Here is a 22943-nt window from a genome sequence, read left to right on the forward strand (position 1 = left end):
TGGGTGAGACCCAGGGTGGGGCCCCAACACATCCCTGCTGCCCCCGTTTGAGGCCAGAGGCCTTGAGAACGCCCCTTCTGGACAGCTGCAGGCCTTAATATCGGGCAGGAACTCCTGTGCGTGGCACCCTGGGTGCCCGCAGAAGGGTGCCCGCCCCACAGTGCCCTGAGCCCGGACAGTCCCCTCTGTGCTTTGCTACCGTTGTCTTCCTCAGACTCTCTGTGAAGGGGCTGCACGTCCCACGAGAAGGCGGGTGACCTGACCACAGGGGCCTGCCTCTCGTTCCAGCCGGCACCTCTCCGGGAGGATTGAAAGCCAACAGAAGGGACATTTGTGGGTATCTGCTGATCACTTAGGATCAATTTAATGTAAAAGGAGAAACAAGCAAGCAAGGGGTTCTGGCCTGAGGCGGCCGACCCCCACCAATGTCCCCATTCCCCACTGACTATGGAAAGGGCCCCCTGGTGCCCTGCAGGGGTGGCATGCCTGGTTTTGCTACCTGGGAAGTATTTTCTCCCAAGAAAGGGTAGTCCTGAAATCACCTTAACTGCATTAAAACCATACCCCACAGAGGCAGTGCCCTCAGGTACTGTCCTGGATACACCTGGGTCCAGGCAGGTCTTCAGCTGCCCATCCTCAGTTCTTCCTGCTACAGCATTTCCACCTATCCCTCGCTCCACCGAGAGGCAGACACGCCGGCCCTTCCTGAGGGAACAGCACTGAGAGGGAGGTCTGGGGACTTGGTAACCGGCCCCACACAGGCGGGCAGGAGGCTGGGCCCACCTATAGTGTGGAGCCCACTTTGGGATGCAGAGTCCCTGGGTGGCGTCTGGATGCTCGGCCACTCGGGCTGCCCTCCCGGGGTCATCTCTCCCCTGGAAGGGCCCATATCAGCGCTTCATAAACCCGGGGTGCGCAAGCAGCCGAGGACCCTGTCCAAAGACAATGTGCTCGGTGGAGAGACATGGGAGGACACACCCGGTGCTGTGGGGCCTGTTGCCACTGAGGGGTGGGCTGAGGCCGAGGAGCAGGGACATGACTCTAGAGGCCTGGCCATGTTTCACACGCCAGCCAGCCAGGACGGGGAGCACTGGTGACATACACACCAATGAGCCTAACACAAGACTAGCACACTCTGGAGAGGGCAGGGACGCCGACGAGCAGGGCACCTGACCACAAACTGGGAGGACTGCCCACAAACACTGTCCTCTGGGCAGTGAGGGGCTCTCACAGGGGTACGGTGAGCAATCCTGAGACCACTGTGCACAAGACAAACAAGCCAAGAAGTGAGCACGTGATGGCCGGGTTTCACCGTCAAATACGTTAGAAATGAGGAGGGGGAGGGCCAGACCGAGCCTCACTGGCAGTGTGAACCCGTGGTCCTGGTGCCCACAGAGGCGCACAGATGCAGCTTCTGACGTACACAGAGAATAAAGTAAACACCTACAGGTCCATGTTGATATAAATAATGGAATAAATAAGCGGAGAGAAGGAACTCAGAACTGCAAATAGGCATCTCCATGAATACTGCCACCAGGAAGATTTCATCAATGGACACGAATGTCAAGGGCAAAGCATGACGAGGTTTGCAGTCTTCGAACATATACTCAATGCAGATACTCAATGCAGGAGAAAATGTAACTTTACAAGGGAGAAGCCTGGCTGGCACCACTTGTCCCAGGTGACAGTGACACTGCACACCTGGTGTGACACACTGAAGACACAATGCCACATCTGTGGGTTCTTTGCCAACAGCTCCGTCCTCAATGTCATCATGTGCAAATGTCACACCAATCTGAGTGGAAGGTCAGTCTGCAAATCACCTGGCCAGCATGCCTCAAGGCCTTCTGTGTCATGAAGACAAAGAAATGGGAGGCCCACCAGACTGGGGGTGGGGGCCTGGCCAGTCAGTAACACCGGGCGCTTGGCTGGCTTAGCAGTTGTGTGTGGTTAACAAGGATGCTGATGTGAAGGAAGCTGGCAGACAGAAATATGCAGAAACCGCATCCTTTGTTTGCAACTTCTATGTGAGTTTAAAATCATTTCAAGGTAAAAACTTAAAGAGAATTTAAAACTGCAGGTTCTGATTCCATCCGTGTGGGTGGGGCCTGAGACTCTGCATTCCTCACACCACCTGCCTCCCCAACCCCAGATGCCCCTCCTCAGCCTCGGACGAACCACCCTGCAGGTCCCACCCATGGCTCCCCCCGCGCCCCCCAAGACCAGTAACACAAAGCTGGAGAAAGTTCTCAGGGATCAACTTGTTTACTCACAACAGCATTTTAGGAAAAAGGGCAAACATGCCCACTGCCCTTTGAGGAGCCACGGCCTCCGCCCCCCACCCAGCATGTCCGTGGAGCTCTGCACCCCTGGGGAGAGGATACTCAGGACCTTCTCTGAACCTTCAGCACGTGGGCACCCCAAGGGACCCCAGCCAGGGAGGGAGGCGAGGTCGGCATGGTGGAAGAAATGCTGGACAGTGCCTGACCCTGCCCTCTGGCCTCGCCCCGTGGCCCACGGCTGCTCCTGGCACGACTATCGCGCACAGGGAGGCCGGGAGAGTCAGACAGAGCAAGTCAAGGTAAAGGTCCCCAGCGCTCCTGTTCACAAGAGCTGTCGGTGAGAGGACAGGCCAGCTGGTGGAGGCCTCTGTGAGGGCTGCGTGTGGTGGTCAGCTGTGCACAGAGCCAGGCCACGGTCAGGACCAAGCACGCAGTTCCCACCAGCTCACGCCGTGGGGGCTCAGACCCAATGCTCTGCGTCTGCTGCCTGCTCCTTCTATTTTGGCAAAAACAGAAAATAAAAAGCCCTGGAATCTTCAAGAAAATGAAGTAAACTTCAGGAATCGAAAAAACCAGACAGTGGCCTGTCCCAGGACCCTCCCAGGCCGTCCCAGCAGGCGGTCAGGAGGAGTCTGCGGCCAGCCTCTGCGCAGCAGCAGCAGCCGAGGGCTCCTCGAAGCACCGCTGCACTGGCCCTGGCTCCTGAGGTCAAGTGGTGTGAGCCCAGAAGGCAGGAGGGGAGGCCAGTCGTGGGGAGGCACTCGTTACAGCGACAGGGGACAGCGACAGAGAAAGCATGCCACTGTGCCAGCCCACTCCGTGGCTGGGAGGTGCCTCAGCACACTCTGGGTTGCTGGAGGAGACACGCAGGATACCCCAGGGGGCCCATAGCCCTCCAGAGGTGGCAGTGGAGCAAGGACGCAGACCCCCGGGGGGGGACGCCTGGACTCAGAGCCCAGCAGCCCGAGTGGGGCTCAGGCAGTTGGCAGGAGCACAGGTCCCGGCTGGAGTGGCCGAGACCTCATCCCTGGGATGTTCCATAAAGGCCCCAGGATGGAGTGTTTGCTGGGTGGCCCTCAAGGACATCCTTCAGCACACAAAGGCCCCCAGCACCTCCTCAGTGTACCACTGGGGCCATGTCTGTCTGAGGGGTGGAGTGCTCCCTGCTCCCTGCCTGGCAGGAGGGGCCCTGACCCTGCTGGCTGACCACCAGTAGCATGTCTGCCATCATGCGGAGTGTAAAGGTCCCACAATCCACATGGTGTCCACTGGCCAGGCCCCATCAACTCCTCAGAGGGTGGGGGATGAGGGGAGCCTACAGATCCCCCAGCTGGTCGGCCCAGAATCACAGAAATTACCCACAGAAGCCAGAAGTTGGTGCAAACTCACCAGGACATAGACCCACGGCCCCCCTAAAAGAAGAGGAACAATTCCCAGGCCTGGCAGGTGAGGCTGGGTGCAGCGAGGGCTGACGGCTGCTGCTGCAGGGTCAGCAGAAAGGCAGGACGCAGTGCAGAGGGAGAGGCTTCCTTCCTGGCCCTTCCTGCGCATCGAGGCTGGGGCAGCGCACTGCAGCCGGGCGCGGCTAGTTCCTCAAGGCGGCCAACCTGCAAATCAACAATACCGGTGAGGGAGGCGAGGGCCAGGGCCGTCTCTGAACCACGGTGCACTCAGGTGCAAGACGCCACCCTGGGAGCCACCCTGGGCCCCTCATCCATCCATCAGGCCATGGTCTTTTCCTCTCAATTTCTGCTTTTCAAGGCTGTCCCGAGATAGCACGTGAAGGGCTCCAGAAACGGCCAGGCACCCTTCCATCCTCGTTTCTGTTCTGTCAGGAAGAGCAGACCCCCTCTCTAAAGCGAGCTGTGGACGGGCGTGTGAGCCTCATGCTGATGCACAGCATGGAGCAGGGGAGAGGCCATCAGACAGGCAGAGTGAGCTGCTCCTGCGCCTGGAGGCATGCAACTGAAACTTAACAACTGGGGACGGAGCCGCCCTCTGTGCAGGCCCCTGGAGGGTGCTGGGGGTGGGGCATCTGAGCCGAGCTCCCCGGTCCAAGCCTCGCCTCAGAGGTGCCTGGAGCCCAGAATGCACTCCGGCCCTCACAAGCACAGCATCATGGCAGGGGTCCACCACCTGCCATTTCCGGTGCCGGGCCCACCTCCGAGACAGCTGGTCCTCCTGGCTGCGCACAGAGCTCTCGCCCACGGCGGAGGCGCCCTCAGGCAGCCGGCTGAGCTGGTCCAGCACCTCTAGGCCATTCTCCTCGGCGATCTGCATAATGAGGCTGTCCACCTGCTCCTGTGGTGTGGTCAGTGTGGTGGCCGAGCTCATGGAGTCCTCCATCACCTGGGGGGTCATGTTTGAGGCAGTTGAGCCCAGGCCCCAGGAGCCCCCGCTACAGCCTCAAGAGGGCCCCACAGCCCCCGTTCTGGTTACCCTGTCTGGATACACTTCCTGTCTGCTCCCTCCGCCCACATCAGCCTTCTCCATGCTCCACTCTCTCCTGACTGCTTTCTCCAGCTCTCTCATCCCTTGGGTGTCATGCAGAGTCGCCTGCACAGAGAGCCTTCCTGGCCACCACACCCCAGCCCCAGGCCCCCTCATCTGCTGACCTCTGTGTGCTGGTCCAGACTCCCCGCAAGGAGTCAGGGGCCCAGCGCAGAGGACACGTGGTGACACTGGGGAGGGAACACATGCCCGGATCAAGGGCCGACCTACCGATGTATGCACGTCCAGGTTCTGCACCTGCTGCTCGAACCTGTCCATCACCGCAGAGACCTTCTGCAGGTCCATGCTGCTCAGCGCCCTGTCCAGGGCCTTGGTCACCTGCGCCATGTTCTTGGTCACCTGGCACAGGAGGCAACAGGACTAAAAGAAGGAACACCACCCCCCAGGGACAGGCGTCTGAGTGCCCCCGAGGAGAGCTGGCCCTCTGCTGTCCAGGCACGCAGGGCCAGCAAGACCCGGGCTGGGCCAAGCCGAGCCGCGCTTGAGGCAGGCTGGGCCTCTAGGATGCGCGGGCCCTCTCCTGGCAGGTCCCCAGGAAACGCTGTCAACCAAAGGACAGACACAAGGAGACCCAGCCCGCGAGCACTTCAGAAAAGTCCAAGGACACCACGGATCTTGGGGGTTGTTTTCTCCTTTGGCACCGGCCTTCCTGTGTGGAGGGAACCCCACCACGGAACCAAAGGGTCGGCAGGATTCCCCCTCCCCAGCCAGCCCCTGCTCCTGCCAGCAGAAGGTGGCTCACGTGGCCTAAACACTCACCCCTTTCATGGTCACAGCCGTCTGCACCTTGGAGGCCACTGCGTCCACGCGGGATGCCATGCGGAGCCAGTTCACACCTTCGTTCTTCTTGCGGATGGCATTCTCAGCGTAGACGCGGGCACACTCCACGTTCTTCTGCTGCAGGGCCTGAAACCGAGGGGAGACACCGGCTGGGACGACCTGGCTGTCTGTCTGCGCAAGCTCTGCCTGCCCTGCTAGCATGGGGGCCGCTCCTGTTTCAAGACCCTCTGCAGGCGTTCTCATCAGAAACGTCTGTGAGCTTCATGGACGTGCAGTCACCCAGGCCCTGAGCCTGCTCAGGAGCGAGGGTGTCCCAGGGCAGAGCCACCAGACCAGCCTACAGAGGGGTAAACAGGAAACACGGCCACCCCTCCCAGCCTCTCTACCCCCACGATGCGCTCAGCCCTCTGCAACTTCGTGTCAAGTTGCCCAAACCATCTCACACCAGCTCATAAAAGCCAGAGAGGGCAACGCTGATCCCAAAGGAACCACACGGTGGGCGGGAGACGAAGGACTCAGACCAGGGTCAGCTGCCAGCACCCTTTGTGCCCTGCGAGCCCCAGGCTGGGTGAGGGGGCACCAAAATCCAACACTCCCACGGACATGGTTAAGAAAGTCCCTGGGAGAGCAGCCCGTCCCTGGAGAGGCCTCGTGTGGGCAGGGACCCCCCCCAGCCCTGCTCTCCACCACATGGAGGAGGTGACTGAGAGCCGAAGTGATGGGGTCACGGTAGGCACAGCTGGAAGCCCACTTGCCATGCAATTTGCAAAAAAAGCAAGCTCAGAACACTGGAAAAGAATAAAAGGCATGGACATTCCAAGAAAAAGAACAAAGCGGCGCGTAATCTTCCTGCTCTGGACACCCTCGATGCACGCGCTGCAGGCCTCATGCGGAAGGAACGAGTGAGTCGTGGGGGCACCTCACATGAGAAGACACCCCAGGGAGACAGAACTGGCAGAGGGCGGGCAGAGAGGGAGAGCCCAGCGGAGGCCCACCTTCTTCACTTTGGCCTGCTCCGCCTTGGCGTCCTTCTCCGCTTTCTTGGCCAGCTTCTCCAGCTGCTTCGCCGTGAACTGAGTAGAAATAGGACGCGGGTCAGACACTTGAAGCCAGCCCCCGGCCTCCGCTCCCTGCTCCCCACACTCTGCCAGGCCCTGGCCCCCAGGCAGAGGAGCCCAGGGAAAACTCAGCAGGCTCTCGGAGGCTGTCGGGGAAGAGGCTGTGAAGGGTTTTCTGAGACGTCTGTCCTCTCCCAGAGCATCCTAATCCAACCCTCCCCCAGAGCAGAAAGTTAAAAAGGCAACTCCTACAATCCCTACTTCTGTTCACGGATGGATTTCCAACTCAGGGAAAAAACCCAACAGAACCTGCTTCAGGCTACCCAGAGGAATAATACAGAATTCCAGATGGAAATACACCTCCGAGTGTTATCTGTGCTCGTGAGGAGCTGCCAGGCCACGCACGCAGCTTCCTGACACCCAACTGTTGACCCTACAGGAAACCACATCTTGTTTCCCCGGGCCTCTGCAGCCCTGGTCCAAGTCCAGGACCAGGATGACGGGTCGGCTGCGTGAGGGCTCGGCGCAGGCCCCCACCACCTGGATGGAGTAGGTTGAGAGTGGGCTGCCTGGCCCTGAGCCCCTCTCACACATACTGCCATCTCGTGGGCATCTTCCCACTGGTCACTTCTGTCCCAGCAACATCACAGACTGGGTCACCTAGGTGAGTTAGCCCGAGGTTTATGTGAAACACACCTCAGCCTGTAAGTCTGTCAGAAGGGCGGACATCGCCATACCCTGAGAGTGGCCCTCTTTAGAGAGAATTTTCTTCCCACCACCACTATCCCATCTTCGCAGCTCTGTCCCCGACCCGCCTTCCTTCCGCACAGCCCGGGCCTCGGCCCCTTGCCCAAGCTCCTGGGGGCCTCAGCCCCCTGGCAGCCCTCCTTCCACCGACCTTGAATCGTCCTGCACCAGCTTCTCTGCCCCCTGGTCAGCAGCTGGGAGCAGAGGAGAAACCACCACAGGTGTCAGGAGCATCATGCAACCCCACGGCCTTGACCCCCTCCTTCTCGCCTGCCTCTGCCCTTCAGCCCTGAAATGCGCAGACAACAAGAAGGCAGCCGGACCAGAGGCTGCCACCAGCTCCTAACCGTCAGCCTTGCTCCTCAGGCAGCTCACATCAGCGTCCGCGGCCCCTGATGCTGACGTTCTTCCCTCCTTCCACCCCTTTAAGCCCGCATGGTCCAGTGCAGTAGCCACTCACCACATGTGGCTATTTAAATTACCCCAAATTAATTAAAAGTAAAAATTCAGTTCCTTAGTCGTACTACCCACGCTCCAAATGCTGGATGCGGCTGTGACGGGGCAGCACCCAGCGACCACACTCCTGGCTACAGCGTTCAGCATGCCCCCCCGCAGCTCTGTGTGTCTGCAGCCCACGTCCTGGTTGCGCTGCAGAACCAGGGCCCCCCACCCACACAGGACGTTCAGCAGGCACCCCGTCCACCCAGGCGGAAGCCCAGGCTTTCTCCCCGTCCTCCACCCCCAGCCCTGCCCCTTTCTCCTGACGCTCAGTGGCCCGCTCTGTCCTTCTGACTCATGCCATGTCCACCCTCGCCTCACTCCCTGCCTGCTGGACTCTCACAGGCCTACCTGTTCCTAGTCTTGGCCCTCCCTCCACGGCCCACAGAGGGCCTAAAGGACACATCAGGCCACCTTCCCCCTTCACACAGAAGCTTCCAGCAGCTCCCACTGCCTTTAAACGAAGCCCACTCCTCAGCAGATGCCCCAGGATCCACCTGCCAGCAGCAGCAGGGACCCCCGAACACCCAACCTCCTACCTCGACAGCATGGTTCACAGAGTTTCTCCCTCCTGGAGGGCCCAGCCCAGCCCTGGCCAGAGTGGACCACAAGAGCCCCTAAAACAGACCTCACTTGACCAGGAGGCTGGTGGGCAGAATGCTCCGAGGACCCGAGGGAAGGAGCGACCTCCGGAGGCCCACCTGGCTTCCGAACTCTGGCCCCACTGGCGGCGTCCCCTCAGGCTGCAACACCCACCACCTGGGAGGACGTGCCGCCCCTCGGCCCCTCCACAGCCCCGGCTTCCCCCAGGCACGTGGGACTCTGTTCTAGAGAAAGGGTTTCCTGTCTGCCTCCCTCACACTCCTACGTTCATGGAAGGAACATCTAGATTTTCTGACTCTGAGCACCCAACATAGCCCCTTCCACGCGAGTCTGCTGAACAGAGCGCCCGAGGCCTCAGTGTTCCCTGCCCTCCCGTCTGTGGCAAAGCCAGTGTGACGAGCTACAGTGGTGGCCTGCGTGTATCACTCCTGCCCAGACTTTCAGAACTAACCATGGGTGAGGGCATTTAAGGGAAACGTGGCAGAAGCCTGCCCTGGATTAATCAGAAGTGCACACGCCACTCCAGACAGGAGGAACGCTCAGCTGCCCGGAACACTCCTGCAGTGTGCTTATAGAGGCTCTGAGCCACAGGTTTAAATGCCTAGTGGAGCATCGAAGGGTGCACCCAATACCCAAACTGTGTTCTTTTTTTTCTTTTGCTGAGGAAGATTCACCCTGAGCTAACATCCATTGTCAATCTTCCTTTTCTTTTTTCTTTCTTTCTTTTTTTTTTTGCTGAAGAAGACTGTCACTGAGCTAATGTCTGTACCAGTCTTCCTCTATTTTCTATGTGGGTTGCCACCGATAGCATGGCTGCCCACGAGCAGTGTAGGTCTGCACCTGGGAATCAAACTTGGGTCGCTGAAGCAGAGTGTGCGACCTTACCACTACCCCATGGGGCCAGCCCCGCTGTGTTTCTTAAAGATAACAACCTCCCTCTGGCATGGAAGAGCCCAAGCAACCTGCTTCCACTCAGCCCGAGACAAGGAAAGAGTTAATACGCCATCAAGCCAACTTAATAACCCCCTTTTGTCGTCAGTCAGGCTGAGCACTGTGCAGAGACCACCCAATTTATAATTTGTCCCTCTGAGTGTGACTTACACCATGTGTCCCCATTCGCTAACCAGCAAGACAGGGTTGGGGTGACCGGTCACGTGATACATACCTTCAACTGGAACAGGGTATCTGCAAAGAGAGGAGATGGTTTGAGGATTTAAAGAAATGCACTTCTAACAAGCAGATGGGGTCACTAAGACTCCCCTAGACATGAAGAGCTGGACAGAATGCAAGCACGGATGGCACTGACTGGGGCCTGCCTGGAAGCCCCCTCCACACAGGACCAGTGCACCAGCTCTGCTCCTGTGAGCCACAGGGCTTGGGCAAACGCAGAGCTCCTGCACCTCTGATCCCTCACAGGCAACACCAGGACAGCATGAGCAGACCTCAAGGATTAGTGTGCGGGCAAATGAGGTCTGGGATGCAGTGCATGGCCCACGGGGAAAACGCAAGATGGCAGTTTGTAATTAAGGCAACTTTAGGAAGGACCATTGGGAGTCCTTCCCAATTTAATGAGGCTCAGTACTTGACAGGCTATTTTTCACATACTCTTTCTCTCCAAAAGTAAACGGATATAAATAGCAGAGTGATGACTCTTACACTGTCAAAAGGTGGCCCACAGACAGAAATGACCCACCCAGCTGCCACTTCTGAGCCACTGAATCAGGCTCAGGCGCCTCCCTATCCACACGCGAGGAACCAAAGAGACCTGAGTGTACCAGTGGCTAATTCCTCTGACATCGAGCTTACTACTCACCACAAGCAAGAGCTGGGCAGATTCAGGTGCATCTCAAAACTATCTCAATTCATTCAATTTCTAAATTTGGAGAATGATTCCTGACAGGGTTTACCACCCTAGCCCAGAATGAGAAACAAATCCTGTAACCAGAATGGGGTGCTGGGTGTTGACAAACGCAAATCAAGGCTCCGGGCTCAGAGCCCAGCCCACTCTTCAGATAAGCTCCGCGCCTCCACCATCGACCACTGCAGGCACCGTGAAGGCGAAGTTGCCAGCCATGACTCCGGAAAACAGAGCTAACCTGACACAGGTGGCAGGCAGGGTGCCGACTGCAGGGAAAACAAGGCTGGCCTGGGTGTGGCCGGGCCCTTGCACTCAGTGTGTGACCTGAGTCGCCCTCTACCCCCCACCCCCCTCACTGCTTTCTCATCTAGATGTGAGTGGTAGGAACAGGATCTGAAGAGCAGGGTTTGCCAAGGCAAAACTAACCCTGGAGAAAAGTGACATGGGCAGAAGAAATGCCCTTGAAAGCTGAGTGGATTGTGGAGCAAAAACCAACATTTGTGTGGGGGTGACGGAGGAAGCGATGCTGCTCACCTCTCTGAGGTGGTTTGTATAGAATTCCCCTCATGACAATGACATGGCTGTGCAGCTTTCCACGACTCAGTGATTTTCACCACGTCTCCATCACACCAGCCCTTAACAGCCTAGCAAGCGTACGTGGCTTCACTCTATCACTGATTCTTCCTGTTCTTTGGCATCCCTGAGCACAGAGCCGGCAGAGTGGGCCCCGAGGAGGTGCTGCAGGCAGCGGGAGCCAGGACCAGGAGCCAGACCGCCCGGGGCGTGTCCTGCACAGGCTTCCTCTGCCCCTCTGTGACCCCATCTGCAGCAGGGGGCATAAAGCTCCATCTCAAACCGTGCCTGGCACGTAGTGAGTGCTTTCTGCCTGAGCTCTTCCCACTGCTCTTAGTGGTGTTCCGGGGACAGTGGTGCCAACTGTCTCCTTTTCCGGTGCCCTCTGACCTGACATCTCAGGGCCTCAAAGGCCAATGTCCCTTGCGAGTACCGGAGTTGGGGGTGGGGGTTGGGGAAGGAGGTCAGGGTCTGGGGACGGAAGTCCAGGTCTGGGGTCGGGGATCGCGGTCCGGGGTCGGGCCTGGAGCCCCGCCCGCGGGAGAAGCGGCCTCGCCCCGCGTGGCCCCGGAGGGCAGCTGCTCTCACCGTCCATGGCCAGTCCGGCAGCGGCGGCCCACGGAGAAACGGAGGAACGCGATCTCCCCGCGGCGTCGATCGCCCCGACCAGCTCTGCGGGGCGGGAGCTTCCGGGGTCGTCCCTCACTTCCGGCTCCTGCCCTCTCGCGAGAGGACAGCTGTCCCGCGGGCGAGGCGTTGCCGTGGAGACCCGCGCGTCAGCGGCAGTCTGTGAGTCAATCGGCCGCGCCCGCAGGGCGGGGTGGCTCGCCTATGGGCCTTTCCAAAAGCAAACGTAAACCCGGGAAAGGTAAAGGGCCGCCGCCCCCCGTCTCCCTGGCGCGGCCCCGCCCGGGGCGAGGCCCGGTGGCCGCGGCGGGCGCGGGGCTGGGAGTGCGTCCAAGGGCCAGCGGGTCCGCCCCGAGGGGCCTGTCTCTTGGGCGCCCCACCCCGCCATCCCCCCTGCGCCTGGGTCCTTCCTGATGACCGTGCCTCTCGAATCTTCCTCCACGGAAATAGCCGTGTTTAGGGAGACGGAGCGACCCAAGTCTTGCAGGCTGTCTTATCTCAGTCTGGACCAAAGCAGGCGACCGAAGGATGGTGGGATCCATTGCCCTAAATTCGGTAAATTACGGGTCTGATTAGTTATCCTACGTTGCAGGTGAGGAACAAAAGAAGGGGTGCACCTATTCAGTCCCAAAGGCTAGGGGCAGGTCTACGGACAGGCCTTCCCGAGAGCCTGCGAAGCCTCCAGACACTCAGCCTGTGGAGCGCTTCCATCAGGAGAAAGAGGCGGCCAAGCAGCAGCGGCCTTCTGCATCTGGAGTCGAAGGTAGGACACGCCCAGAAGGAGCGAAACCGAGAAGTGGACCTTCCAGGAGTTTGGGAAAGGGGGAAACAGGAGCCTGAGTGATGGGACACTAATAGCAGGGGCTTGCCCTACGAGGGACCGGGTTTTAGGACCTTTATGTAGCAGGTGAGTATCCAGGATTCTAGGTGGGAAATACACGTTCAGTAAAGGTTTAGGTCAGTTCCCAAGGAATAGATGGATAACAGATGGTCCAGAGGGGCTTGGCAGTGTCCGGACACAAGGCATACCCACGTTACCCCAGAGCACTGGGTGTTTCTTGGCACCACTGTGGTTCCTGCAACATTCCACAGACTGGAATGGAACTTTGGGAGTCTGCTCCTGTCTGGAGTGTCGTCATGTGTAAGAAGGGCTGTGGGAGCTCTCTGCCTGGGTGCAGGGGTGGAGGCAGGAATAGAACGTTCGTGGGAGGAGGGTGAAACAGTTTGGCACATTTATTCACTTCATAACCACCCAGTGAGGCCAGACCTTCGCGTGTGGGTGGAGGGGATGAGGCCACAGAAGCAGCCAGAGTATGAAGTCTTTTATTAGTTTTATCATGTGGGTTGTGGAAATGGAACTGTTAAATAATTAAAATGAGGTGTGATGGGGTTTGTGCCTCGGAAAAGTCTCTGTCACCAGAATAGATGCCATCCGGGCAGTGAGGAGACTTGTCAGAGGCCCATTGCAGTCACTAAGTGGGAACTAATGAGGCAGTGGAAATAGGAATTCCAAAAGGATCCAGGAGGTAGACCAGCAGAACCTGCTGTCTATGAGGTGTGGGGGGAAGTGGGAGGAGCCAAGAAGGTGGGCTTTAGGGACCATGAGAATGAATGGTTGGTGGGTCACACAAGGAAGGAGGACAGGAGGAATGCTGGCCCGCAGGGAGAGGAGCTGGGCCTGCCAGGTTCAGACTGAGGCACCTGTGGGGTCATCAAGGGCAGGAAGCAGTTTGAAATGAGGGTGTTGGGCTTTGGGGCAAGGCCTGAACTTCAAATCCTGATGTAGGAACCCTCACTTGAGGGTGGAAGACCATAAGAAGGGCCGGAGTCCCAGGGAGGAGGTTTAGAGAATACTACCAGTCTGTCAGGAGGCTTGGCCAGTCACAAAAAGCCACCCAGACGCGGCTGTACTGCCACATGTTCACTGTCTGCCAAAGGAAAGAAGGGTCAGAGGCAGGGCGCTCGGTGGTTTGCTCAGCAGCACGGCAGCGACATCAAGGACTGTGTGTCTGCACTTTGCCACTCGCAGTATCCACGGTCCCCAGAGAGCTGGACGGCTCTAGGTCACTCCAGACAGGACTGCGCCTAGTCTGTTCTTCATGTCAGCAAAGAGAACCTTCCCCCGGTGGGCCTCACCTGCCCAGCCTCTCCAGGATGAGCTCAACCGTGCAACTTCCAGGGCTGGGCCTGTGCCACCAAGGGAAGGCTGGGCAGGGAACTGCCTGGCACACCCTCATTTCAGGGGGCAAGAGAAGATGCATATGGAGGGGACAGGCCAGAGAACAAGAGTGAGGATGGAGTGTCCAGAAAGGAAGTGAAGAGTGTGGTTTCTCTGTGTAATGAGACATCTCAGCGATAACAAGGAACAAGCCAGTGACACCTGCTGCACACTGAAGGATTCTCCAAAGCACGATAGAGGGAAAGAAGCCAGATGTAAGACCACATGTATTATTATCCCGTTTGTATGAAGTGTCCAGAAAAGGCAGGTTCATAGAGAGGGAAGCCTGGGCTAAGGCTAGGAGTGGGGATTGGCCGCAAATGGGCAAAGGGGTCTTTTGAGGGTGATGGAAATGTTCTTAAAAGTGGATCCGTGGTTGTCCAACTCTGAAAGTTTACCAAAAGTCATTGAATTGTATGCTTTAAACAGGCGAATTTTATGGTATGTAACAGCAATAAAGCTGCTAAAAAAGAAAGGAAGAGCACTGGTCCTCAGTGTTGAGTGCTGCAGGGAGATGGGTAAAGCAGGGGCGACTCGGTGGCGGAGGCGAGCAGCTGGGCCGGGTGGCCTTCCAGAGAGCAGCACGCAGGGCTCAGAAGAGCAGACGCACATGTGGCCTGCCCGGAAGAACATCTCAACCAGGGAAGCGCATCTTCTCTCTCAGTCATGGTTTAAAGCTGAGGAATTTCCCTATTAGATTTGGAAAAGTTAGAACTTTTGGAAGTCAAAGTTTCTTTAAATTAACCTAATACCATAAAAGCCTTGGAGAAGTGGAGAGTTCCAAACAAGCCAAAAATACTGTGTATTATAAAATTATTAAAAGTTGGTTTTACTCTTGTGGGATAGAAATCAGAAAGTGATTACTGGGGTAGAGGAGGCTCGCCGACTGGAAAGGGGCCTGTGGGGCCCTTGCAGGGTGATGGAGAGTTCTGCATCTTGTTTGGGTGATTACATAGATATGTACAGTTGTGGAAACTCATCTAGCTGAACTCTTAAAAACTGTGTATTTTACCTTGTGTGAATTATGCCTCTAAAAACATGGAATATACACGAGTCCTTGTCTCTTTGAGCTGCACCCAAAATATTTAAGTACAAATGGATGTGGTGAATGGAGACCGTGTCTGGGATTTGATGCAAAGTGAAGGAGTGTACACGTGGATGACGGTGTTTTCCAAAGATGGCCACAACTCCTCTCTCCCACGTGTTCTATGGTGTGACCTTGATGCTCCTCCCACTTGGGGGGGGGGGTGTTCCCTCTCCTTAAATCTCTGCAAGCTTGACATTCTCTTGTAAGCAATAGAATGTGGCAGGAGTGACTTCTGAGGCTGGGCCATGAAAGGTGCTGCAGTCTTGCCTTGCTCACTGGAATGCTGGCTGGTGCTTGGACCCCTAGGCCACCATGCTGTGGGGCGCTGCAGTCAGCAGTCCTGGTCTCTGGGCCCTTCCTGCCCTGGCCAGACTTGTGAGTGAACAAGCCTTTGGGTGACTCCAGCCCCTACCTTTGAGTCTTCCCGGCTGAGCCAGCACCCAGCGTGTAGCAGCCGGCATCACTCCCCAGCCCTATGAGTGGCCGTCGTGCATGTTCAGCCCCGTTGAGCCTTCAGATGACGTCAGCCACCTGGGGTCCACAGATGGGAGCTGCCCATAGAACCTGTGCTGAATTCCTGACCCGTGAAACCGTGAGGAGATGCAGTGGTCGCTTTCAGCTGCTGAGGTTTGGAGTGAGCTGCTACCTGGTAGGAGTGACCAGGGGTGCTGGGGCAGGGAGAAGTTTGCGAGTTTAGAACTGTGGCAGCTGTGTGTTGGGGTATAGTGTACTATTCTCACTGCTTCTGGATATGCTTAAAATTTTGCACTACAAAATCCACAAACATACACACATTATAGAGATTAACACACCACAAACTTGCAATCAGCCAATTCCAAAATGCTGGAAATTCTACTGAAAAAATGACCCCGATTTTTCTACAAATAAATGACATGAAAAAAAGAAGGGCGCCTCAATCTGTTTGGACGGCTATAACAAAATACCGCAGATTGGGAGGCTTAAACAACAGACGTTTCTCATGATTCTGGAGGCTGGGAGTCCCATGATCTGAGTGCTGCTGATCTGGTTCCTGTAAGGACCCCTTCCTGGCCTGCAGATAGGCGTCTCGTTGCTGTGTCCCCACATGGCCAGAGAACGAGAGCTCTGGTCTCCTCCTCCTCTTACAAGAGCACAAGAATCCCATCGTGAGGTCTCCCCCTTCATGACCCCATCTAAACCTACTTCTCAAAAGCCCCACCTCCAAATACCATCACACTGGGGACTAGGCCCTCAACAGGTGAATTTGAGGGGACACAACAGTCCATCGCAGAGAGGACTGTCATAGGAGACTTGAGACCCGTGAACCAAATGCAGTGTTGGACCTGGGCTAAGTCGTTCTGGAGATGATCAAACTGGGTATGAGATGGTAATAAAGAATCAATGATAATTTTCATCCAAGTGACAGTGCTATTGTGGTTATGCCAAAAAAAATCCCTACTGATAGAGATATACTGCATTATTGATGGGTAAAATTATATATCTGGGATTTGCTGGAAAATACCCAGGAAAAAAAAACCTCAGTAAAAAAAGATAAAACAAGGTGACAAAATAGAAATTAGGTGATGCACCTGTGGGTACTCATTATTCTATTTTCATATGTGTGAAATATTTCTGTAAGTTTTTTTTTGAAGGTAGAGTATGCATAATTGCAAGAAATGTTTGAAAAAGAAGAAAAACTTAAGGAACATTTAACAGCTATTAAAAAATATGCTGAGTGAAAAGAGCCAATTTCAAAAGGCCACATATTGTGTGATTCCATTTACATGATGTTCTCCAAATGACAAAATTAGAGAGATGGAGAAGAGACTAGTGGCTGCCAGAGCTTAGGGTGGCGGAGCGTGGCTGTGGGGAAGGGGCTGACTAGCCAGGGGCAGCACAGAGGCCTTGTGGGCATGGAACAGTTCTGGAGCTTGATCTTGGTGGTGGTTACATGTGATAAAATGGCACAGAAAACACACTGTACCAAAGCCAGTGTCGTGGTTTTGCTATTTTACTGTAGTTATGTGAGATGTTACCACTGGGGGAACTGGGTGAAGGGTACATGGGACCACCCTGTACTACTTTTGCAAATTTCTGTGAATTTATAATTTCAAAATAAAAAGTTGAAAACTATATAAAAAATTATAATTAAAATAATGTAGTTCCAGTTAAAGAGTAGCTGATCAGTGAAATAGGAAATATGGACAGAATAAGTCCCTACTATGTATGTATGTGTGTGTCTGTGTATATATTTATTTTAGTGCATGATAAAATTGGCACCAAAAGTAAGTGGAAAAGGAAGGATTATACAATAAATCATGCTAGGAAAATTACTTAACATTTTAATGAAAAACGTAAGTTGGACTGTAACCTCCTGTGTGCTCAGATAAATTCCAGATGGATAAGTCTGAATGCAAAAATCGACTACAGAAAATAAGATGTAAATTTTAATCTGATTCTTCAATGAGGAACATCTTTCTAAGCCTCAAAGCAAAGACATTACAAAGAAATAGTGAAGGATTTGATGACACTAAAATGTAAAATATTTCTCCAAGTCCTCTATAAACAAATGTAAAACAAATGATAAGCTCAAAATATATTTGCAACACACATGAGAGGCCAATGAGAGATAGATCACGCTCTGACACGTCGTTAGTGGAGGTCAGACTCCTTCTTGAAGGCGGTCGGGTAATGTGGGAGGCAGGATCTGAGGCCCCATCTGTCCCAGAGAGCAGGCCCTGTGCAATCCCCTCCCCGTGAGGGCGGGTGGAGCAGTGAGCCAGATGGACGTCATTTCTGTTATCAGGCCATTCATCCTCTGGTTTTGACTTAATCAAAATGGGGATTATCCTGGCTGAACCTGACCTAATCAAAGAATCCTTTTAAAAAAGGTAGAAGTGTCAGAGGGGTGGCTATGAAGAAGTAAGCTACCATGTCACTTATATCTCAAAAATTTTTTAAAAAGTAAAGTACCATGTTGTGAGAGGAGCTGCAAGAGACCCCCCGCGACAGCCAGCAAGAAAAGGGGGGCTCCCGGCCTTGACCCACGAAGAACTGAATTCTCCCTATAACTGGAGAGTTTGGAAGCCCCCAGGTCCAGATGGGGCTGCAGCCCCGCGGACAGCTGGGTTCTGGCCAGGACTCAGGACCTGTGGGAGCTGAGATGATAAATGTTATGCGCTGTTTTAAGTTAGCCGCTAAACGTGTGGCAATTTGTTAGGCAGTAATTGAACACCAGTAAAAGTAGGGCGTATCAAGAACCCTACAAAGATTCATGTTTCTAAACGAAGAAGCTTTAAAACTCTGAGGAAGATAAAAGAAGTCCTGTTTTGGACTAGAAAGCCTCAATAATGTAAAGATGTTCATCGTCCCTTTATCTTTAAAATAACCGTGACCCCTATTAAAACACCGCAGGTCTTTTTGGGAACAGGACCAAATTATTCTAAAGTTCACCCAGGAGAATAAAAATGTAAGAATTGCAGGAAGCACCTGCAAGAGCAGAGGTGTGGGAGGGATTGAGTTCTCCGACGTGAGGCGTGTCATCCAGAGTGCCTCCTGTTCACGTGGGATTCATGTAAAGCTGCGGTGTCAAAGACGGGGAGAGACGGGGAGAGCGCTCACTGGCCTGGGACAATGCACTAGACGATCGAGAAAACACAGGGCTTCATTATTTTTACCTCAGTCACTTCTCAAAAAATTCTACGAGTCAAAAGGCTAAACAGAAAATGTGAATGAAAATGAATAAATGTTTTTATAAGTCTGGGGTAGGGAATGCCTTTTTTTAGTCTGAGAAACTCTGAAAGCCATGAGGGGGGCTGGCCTGGTGGCGCAGCGGTTAAGTTTGCACGTTCCGATTCTCGGTGGCCCAGGGTTTGCCTGTTCAGATCCCGGGTGTGGACATGGCACCACTTGGCAAAAGCCATGCTGTGGCAGGCATCCCACGTATAAAGCAGAGGAAGATGGGCATGGATGTTAGCTCAGGGCCAGTCTTCCTCAGCAAAAAGAGGAGGATTGGCAGCAGATGTTAGCTCAGGGCTAATCTTCCTCAAAAAGAAATAAAATTTTTTTTAAAAAGCCATGAGGAAAGGACTGATGAATCTGACTGCTGCAAAAAGCAACAAAGGGAAGCTAAAAAGCCAGGGGACTATTTGCAACACAAATCACTAAGTGTGAATCTCCTAAATATACAAAAAGCGCTCTCACACACACACAAAGGTCAAAGTAGAAAATGAGGAAAGAGTGTGACATGCATCCACAGCAATAAATATCGCTGGCCCATGAATGAGGGACAAGGTGCTCACCCTGCCCGTGCTGAGGGCAAAGCTTCAGAGGAGTCGACGGTGACCCGTGCGGGGGCGGGGTCAGCTCTCCCATGTTCACTATGGCATGGGAAAAGATTCAGAAAATTGACAAGAACCAGGGGAGGGTGTGGAGAAACATGCTTATAGGCTCTTAGTGGAAATATAAGTTGATATCTTTATGGAAAATAATTTGACAATATTTACCAAAATTTTCCTTCTAGTAACTTACCCAATAGATAAACCCTCAAAAGTGTGTAAATACATAAATGCAAGAATGTTCATTGCAGCATTGTTTGAAAGAGATAAAAACTGGAAATAACCTAAATTATGTTCCTCAAAGGGAGGTGGGTACGTAATTAGTGGGCCCCCAGACAGTGGCACACAGGCTGCCATGGAAGAGGAGGGGCGGCACCTGTGTGCAGACGTGAGGCTCAGCGAAGCCACGTGGTCAGCTGCAAGACAGCCTTCCACAGAGTGAAGCCAAGTGCATCCGATGGTGTGTGCGTGCACACGTGACATGTCTGGAAGAAGAAAATCACTCCGTATGCAATTTTTAATCATGTATTATTTTTTAATTAATATTCATAACATTTTAAGTAGTCTTAATATATAAAAAGCTTGTATAAATCAATGTGAAAAAACCGAACGCCCCAATTTATATTAAATGCATAATATGATAAAAAGCAGTTTTTGGCTTAATGACAAAAAAAGGATACTCTCAGTGCCCAGTGCTGGCCATAGGTCATTTGGCAATTGAGGCTGTGGATGCAGCACTGAAGGTTGAGGGGGGCTCTGGACCCCAGCATCTCCCTCTGCCCCCAGCCTTCGGCAGGTGACTTAACCTCTCTGTGCCTCAGTTCTTTTGTCTGTAAAACGCAGGTCAAACGCAGGTCGTAAGAGGACAGACTTCAGAAGCTGTTGTGGGTTGTTACTGTCACTATTCTAGCTCAGAACAACATCTGGCACAGAACAGGCAACTACTATTCGTCCCCCCATGTGGCCAGGTTCATGAGATATGAAGTGGGGAACAAAGCATGCTGCAATAGGACCAGCGTAATCGTGTTTTTCTAACAAGTATGTGATGACAGGAGTATTCCAACTCCGTTTACGTACACATGTGCAGAGAGCGCGCCCTCTCTTTGTAGTGCTTTAACCAGAGGCTGAGAGGGTGTGCTTCAAGCTTGTCAGCCTGGGCAGCAGGCTGGGAGATGAGGCCGCGGAGGAGCTTCTGCCTTTGTGTTGTGTAATGTTTGACAAACTCAGCGTTTCACAAGTCCTGTGCATTCTTTGTAACCTTAACGAGTTTAAGAAAATGTTGTGGCCAACCTCAGAAATGTCATTTTCTACAGGATTCCAATGGATAAAGTTCTGTACAGAGAGCTTTTACCAGGTTAGGATCCTTTGGAAACTACGTGGGAACCTTCGCCTTTGGGGCAGGCCCTGCCGTTTTGCCTTCTGTCTCCTGCATTCCTCTCTCCTTCCAACATCTGTCACCTGAGCTGGCAGCTCAGTCTCTCCCTGGTGGATGGTGGAAGTGTCTCTTCTGTTTTCTTCCTTGAAAGAGGACCTCTAGGGCCTCCACTCTCGTAGCTGAGTGGTCAGCTTGTTTAAGCTCTGGAATGCTCATGCTCACACACGGTTGTGGCTGCCTTCAACCTCGCCTGTTTCTTTTCCTGAACCATGAATCTAATTCCTTTGCTCCGGCCCTCACACAGAAATTGTCTGCTGTATGGAAGAACTTTTCCACAGACTTATTAAATACTTGGATGTTTTCTTCCTTCTAGAGACACCTGATGTGAAGTCGAGCAGGAAGCAGGTTGCCGTTCCACAGATTGTCATCACCAGAGCCTCAAAAGAGACTCTCATCAGCTACAGTTCCATCAGAAGTGAAGAGCAGACAACTATCCAGGAGCGGGTGGACTGGGGCCCCTACCACCGACACAGGAACCCCAGTACAGTAGATGCCTACAGTCCACAGATCAAAGAAGAAACAGGCGCCCCAAATCGCTGTCGTGAGTCACTATGCTGAGTCTCAGCGATGATGGCAGAAGGGTCACCCTGCCCTGTGGGAAGCTGCAGGTGCCCCTTCAGTATACGAGGTTCCCCTCAGTGACCACTTTGGTCACACCTCCCCAGAGCAGCTGGCAGTTTGGCAGAGGGCAAGAGTGACTCTGGCTCAGAGTGGACTTTGTGGTAATAAATGGATAAATCCGTATACACCTGTTGGACCTGGCTGCTTGTGCACAGTGATCAACAGATGGCAGGTGGCATCTCTTGCTCGGACTCTCGTGGCAGTTAGAATCCTTCCCTTCCGCTTCTGAGGGAGCGTGGTGTAAGTACTTGGTGGTTACAGTGAATGCAGTGTCCCCCACACTTGGAAAAAAGGTTGGACTCTGAGGACTAAACTTTACGGTGTCACATCCCAGAACAGGCAAGAGTGTAGTTGCCTTGGAGGGCCCAAGGGCTCCTCGTGTGACTGTAACCTGATCAAGGGTATTAAAGGATCCAGAAGAAGAATGTGGAGTGGGGGCAGCCATGGCACCTTGAACTGTGGAAGTGGCCTTGTCAGAGCTGCCCTGGAAGGAGAGCTGAACTGACACCTTCCTGTTTTTCTGGCTGTGGATGAGGGCTTCCACTGGTGAGGGGACATTCAGGGGACCCCCACCCTGGCTGTTTCACCCTCACCAGCAGCCCTCAGGTCAGGCTCCACTCTCTTCTGGGGTGGCTGGAGAGGATGCCCTGCTCTGTCTGGTCTCATACGTCTAGGCTGGTGACAGTAGGTGTTAGCTCCTTAGTTCTAGAATGCACAGCAGGCTTTACACATGGTCTCCATGTTTCTATCTATTGATGAGCATCCTTTCTTTTAGTATTAAATAGTGCAGCTGATTTCCAATCAATTAGTTTTGGTATAACTTCAGAAAGAACAGTACATTTCATATTGACGTTGTTTACTAACACATTAATAGCATCACTAGTATTTATTCAATACATTTATTAATGCATTCTGACTGCCACAACTAAGTATTTATACGGAAAAATCAAATCCATACAAATGTGAATTTGACCCCATAGGGTCAGCACGCCTACCCTTTTCCATAAAATTTGTAGTGGCCATTACATTTCTATTATTTGACCTAGAAATTGCTCTTCTCCTACCCTTGCCCTGAATATCTCAAACAATCTAAAAATTATACTTACCACGGCACTAATTCTAATCTCATTATTAACTAGAAGTTCAGCTTATGAATGAATTTAAAAAGGACTAGAAAGAACTGAATATGACAATTAGTTTAAATTAAATGACTCGACTCATTATGATTAATTTCATAATTATCAAACGTCCTTAACTTATACTGACGTTACCGTAGCATTTACATTACAGTCCCCTTCGCGGGAAGCCGGCCCTGGCTCCGTCTTCCGACACGTCCCCTTCGCTGCCCCGCCTCACTCTCCCGCATCCGTCTTCCTTCCCGCGGGGGCCCGCCTCCAGCCAGGACGGAAGGTCCGCAGGGCAGAGCCTGCAGGGCCAGCACGTGGCGGGGACCCTGTGCCCCACCGCCCGGCGCTTCCTCGCGGCTCTCCGTCCCCACGGCTCCAGGGCGGCCTCGGTGCTGCAGGGAGAGCTGCCGCCACGGCCCCGCTGCGGGGCTGGAGCGCCCAGCAGCCCCCGGGGCCCCAGCCCCTCAGACTTCGGCCTCCTCCTCCGGCGGCGGTGACCCAGCGCCCCAGCCGGAGCAGGTGCCCGCGCTGAAAACTGAAATGGGGCCCGAACGTCGGGGGTCTGAGCCGACGGAGAGCAGAAACGCAGGCGCTCGGGGTCC

The 22943-nt window shown here is 54.0% G+C and overlaps 2 protein-coding genes across 2 annotated transcripts; one reads left to right on the forward strand and one right to left on the reverse strand.

The window, feature by feature from the left end:
* Window positions 1–2249: 2249 nt before the first annotated feature.
* CHMP1A (charged multivesicular body protein 1A) lies at window positions 2250–11605 on the reverse strand. Its single transcript, XM_046680223.1, has 7 exons — window positions 11499–11605; window positions 9645–9664; window positions 6569–6646; window positions 5553–5699; window positions 5004–5132; window positions 4444–4631; window positions 2250–3889 (listed from the first exon to the last, which is right to left on the reverse strand). The coding sequence occupies exons 1-7, from the start codon at window positions 11503–11505 to the stop codon at window positions 3868–3870; spliced, it is 591 nt and encodes a 196-aa protein (XP_046536179.1). The 5' UTR covers window positions 11506–11605; the 3' UTR covers window positions 2250–3867.
* Window positions 11606–11709: 104 nt separating this feature from the next.
* On the forward strand, window positions 11710–22861 carry SPATA33 (spermatogenesis associated 33). The gene is made up of 3 exons (XM_046680224.1): window positions 11710–11778; window positions 12130–12300; window positions 20907–22861. The coding sequence occupies exons 1-3, from the start codon at window positions 11742–11744 to the stop codon at window positions 21149–21151; spliced, it is 453 nt and encodes a 150-aa protein (XP_046536180.1). The 5' UTR covers window positions 11710–11741; the 3' UTR covers window positions 21152–22861.
* Window positions 22862–22943: the final 82 nt, after the last annotated feature.

The sequence above is a fragment of the Equus quagga genome, chromosome 13 (assembly GCF_021613505.1).
Source record: "Equus quagga isolate Etosha38 chromosome 13, UCLA_HA_Equagga_1.0, whole genome shotgun sequence".
Taxonomy (NCBI): Eukaryota; Metazoa; Chordata; class Mammalia; order Perissodactyla; family Equidae; genus Equus; species Equus quagga.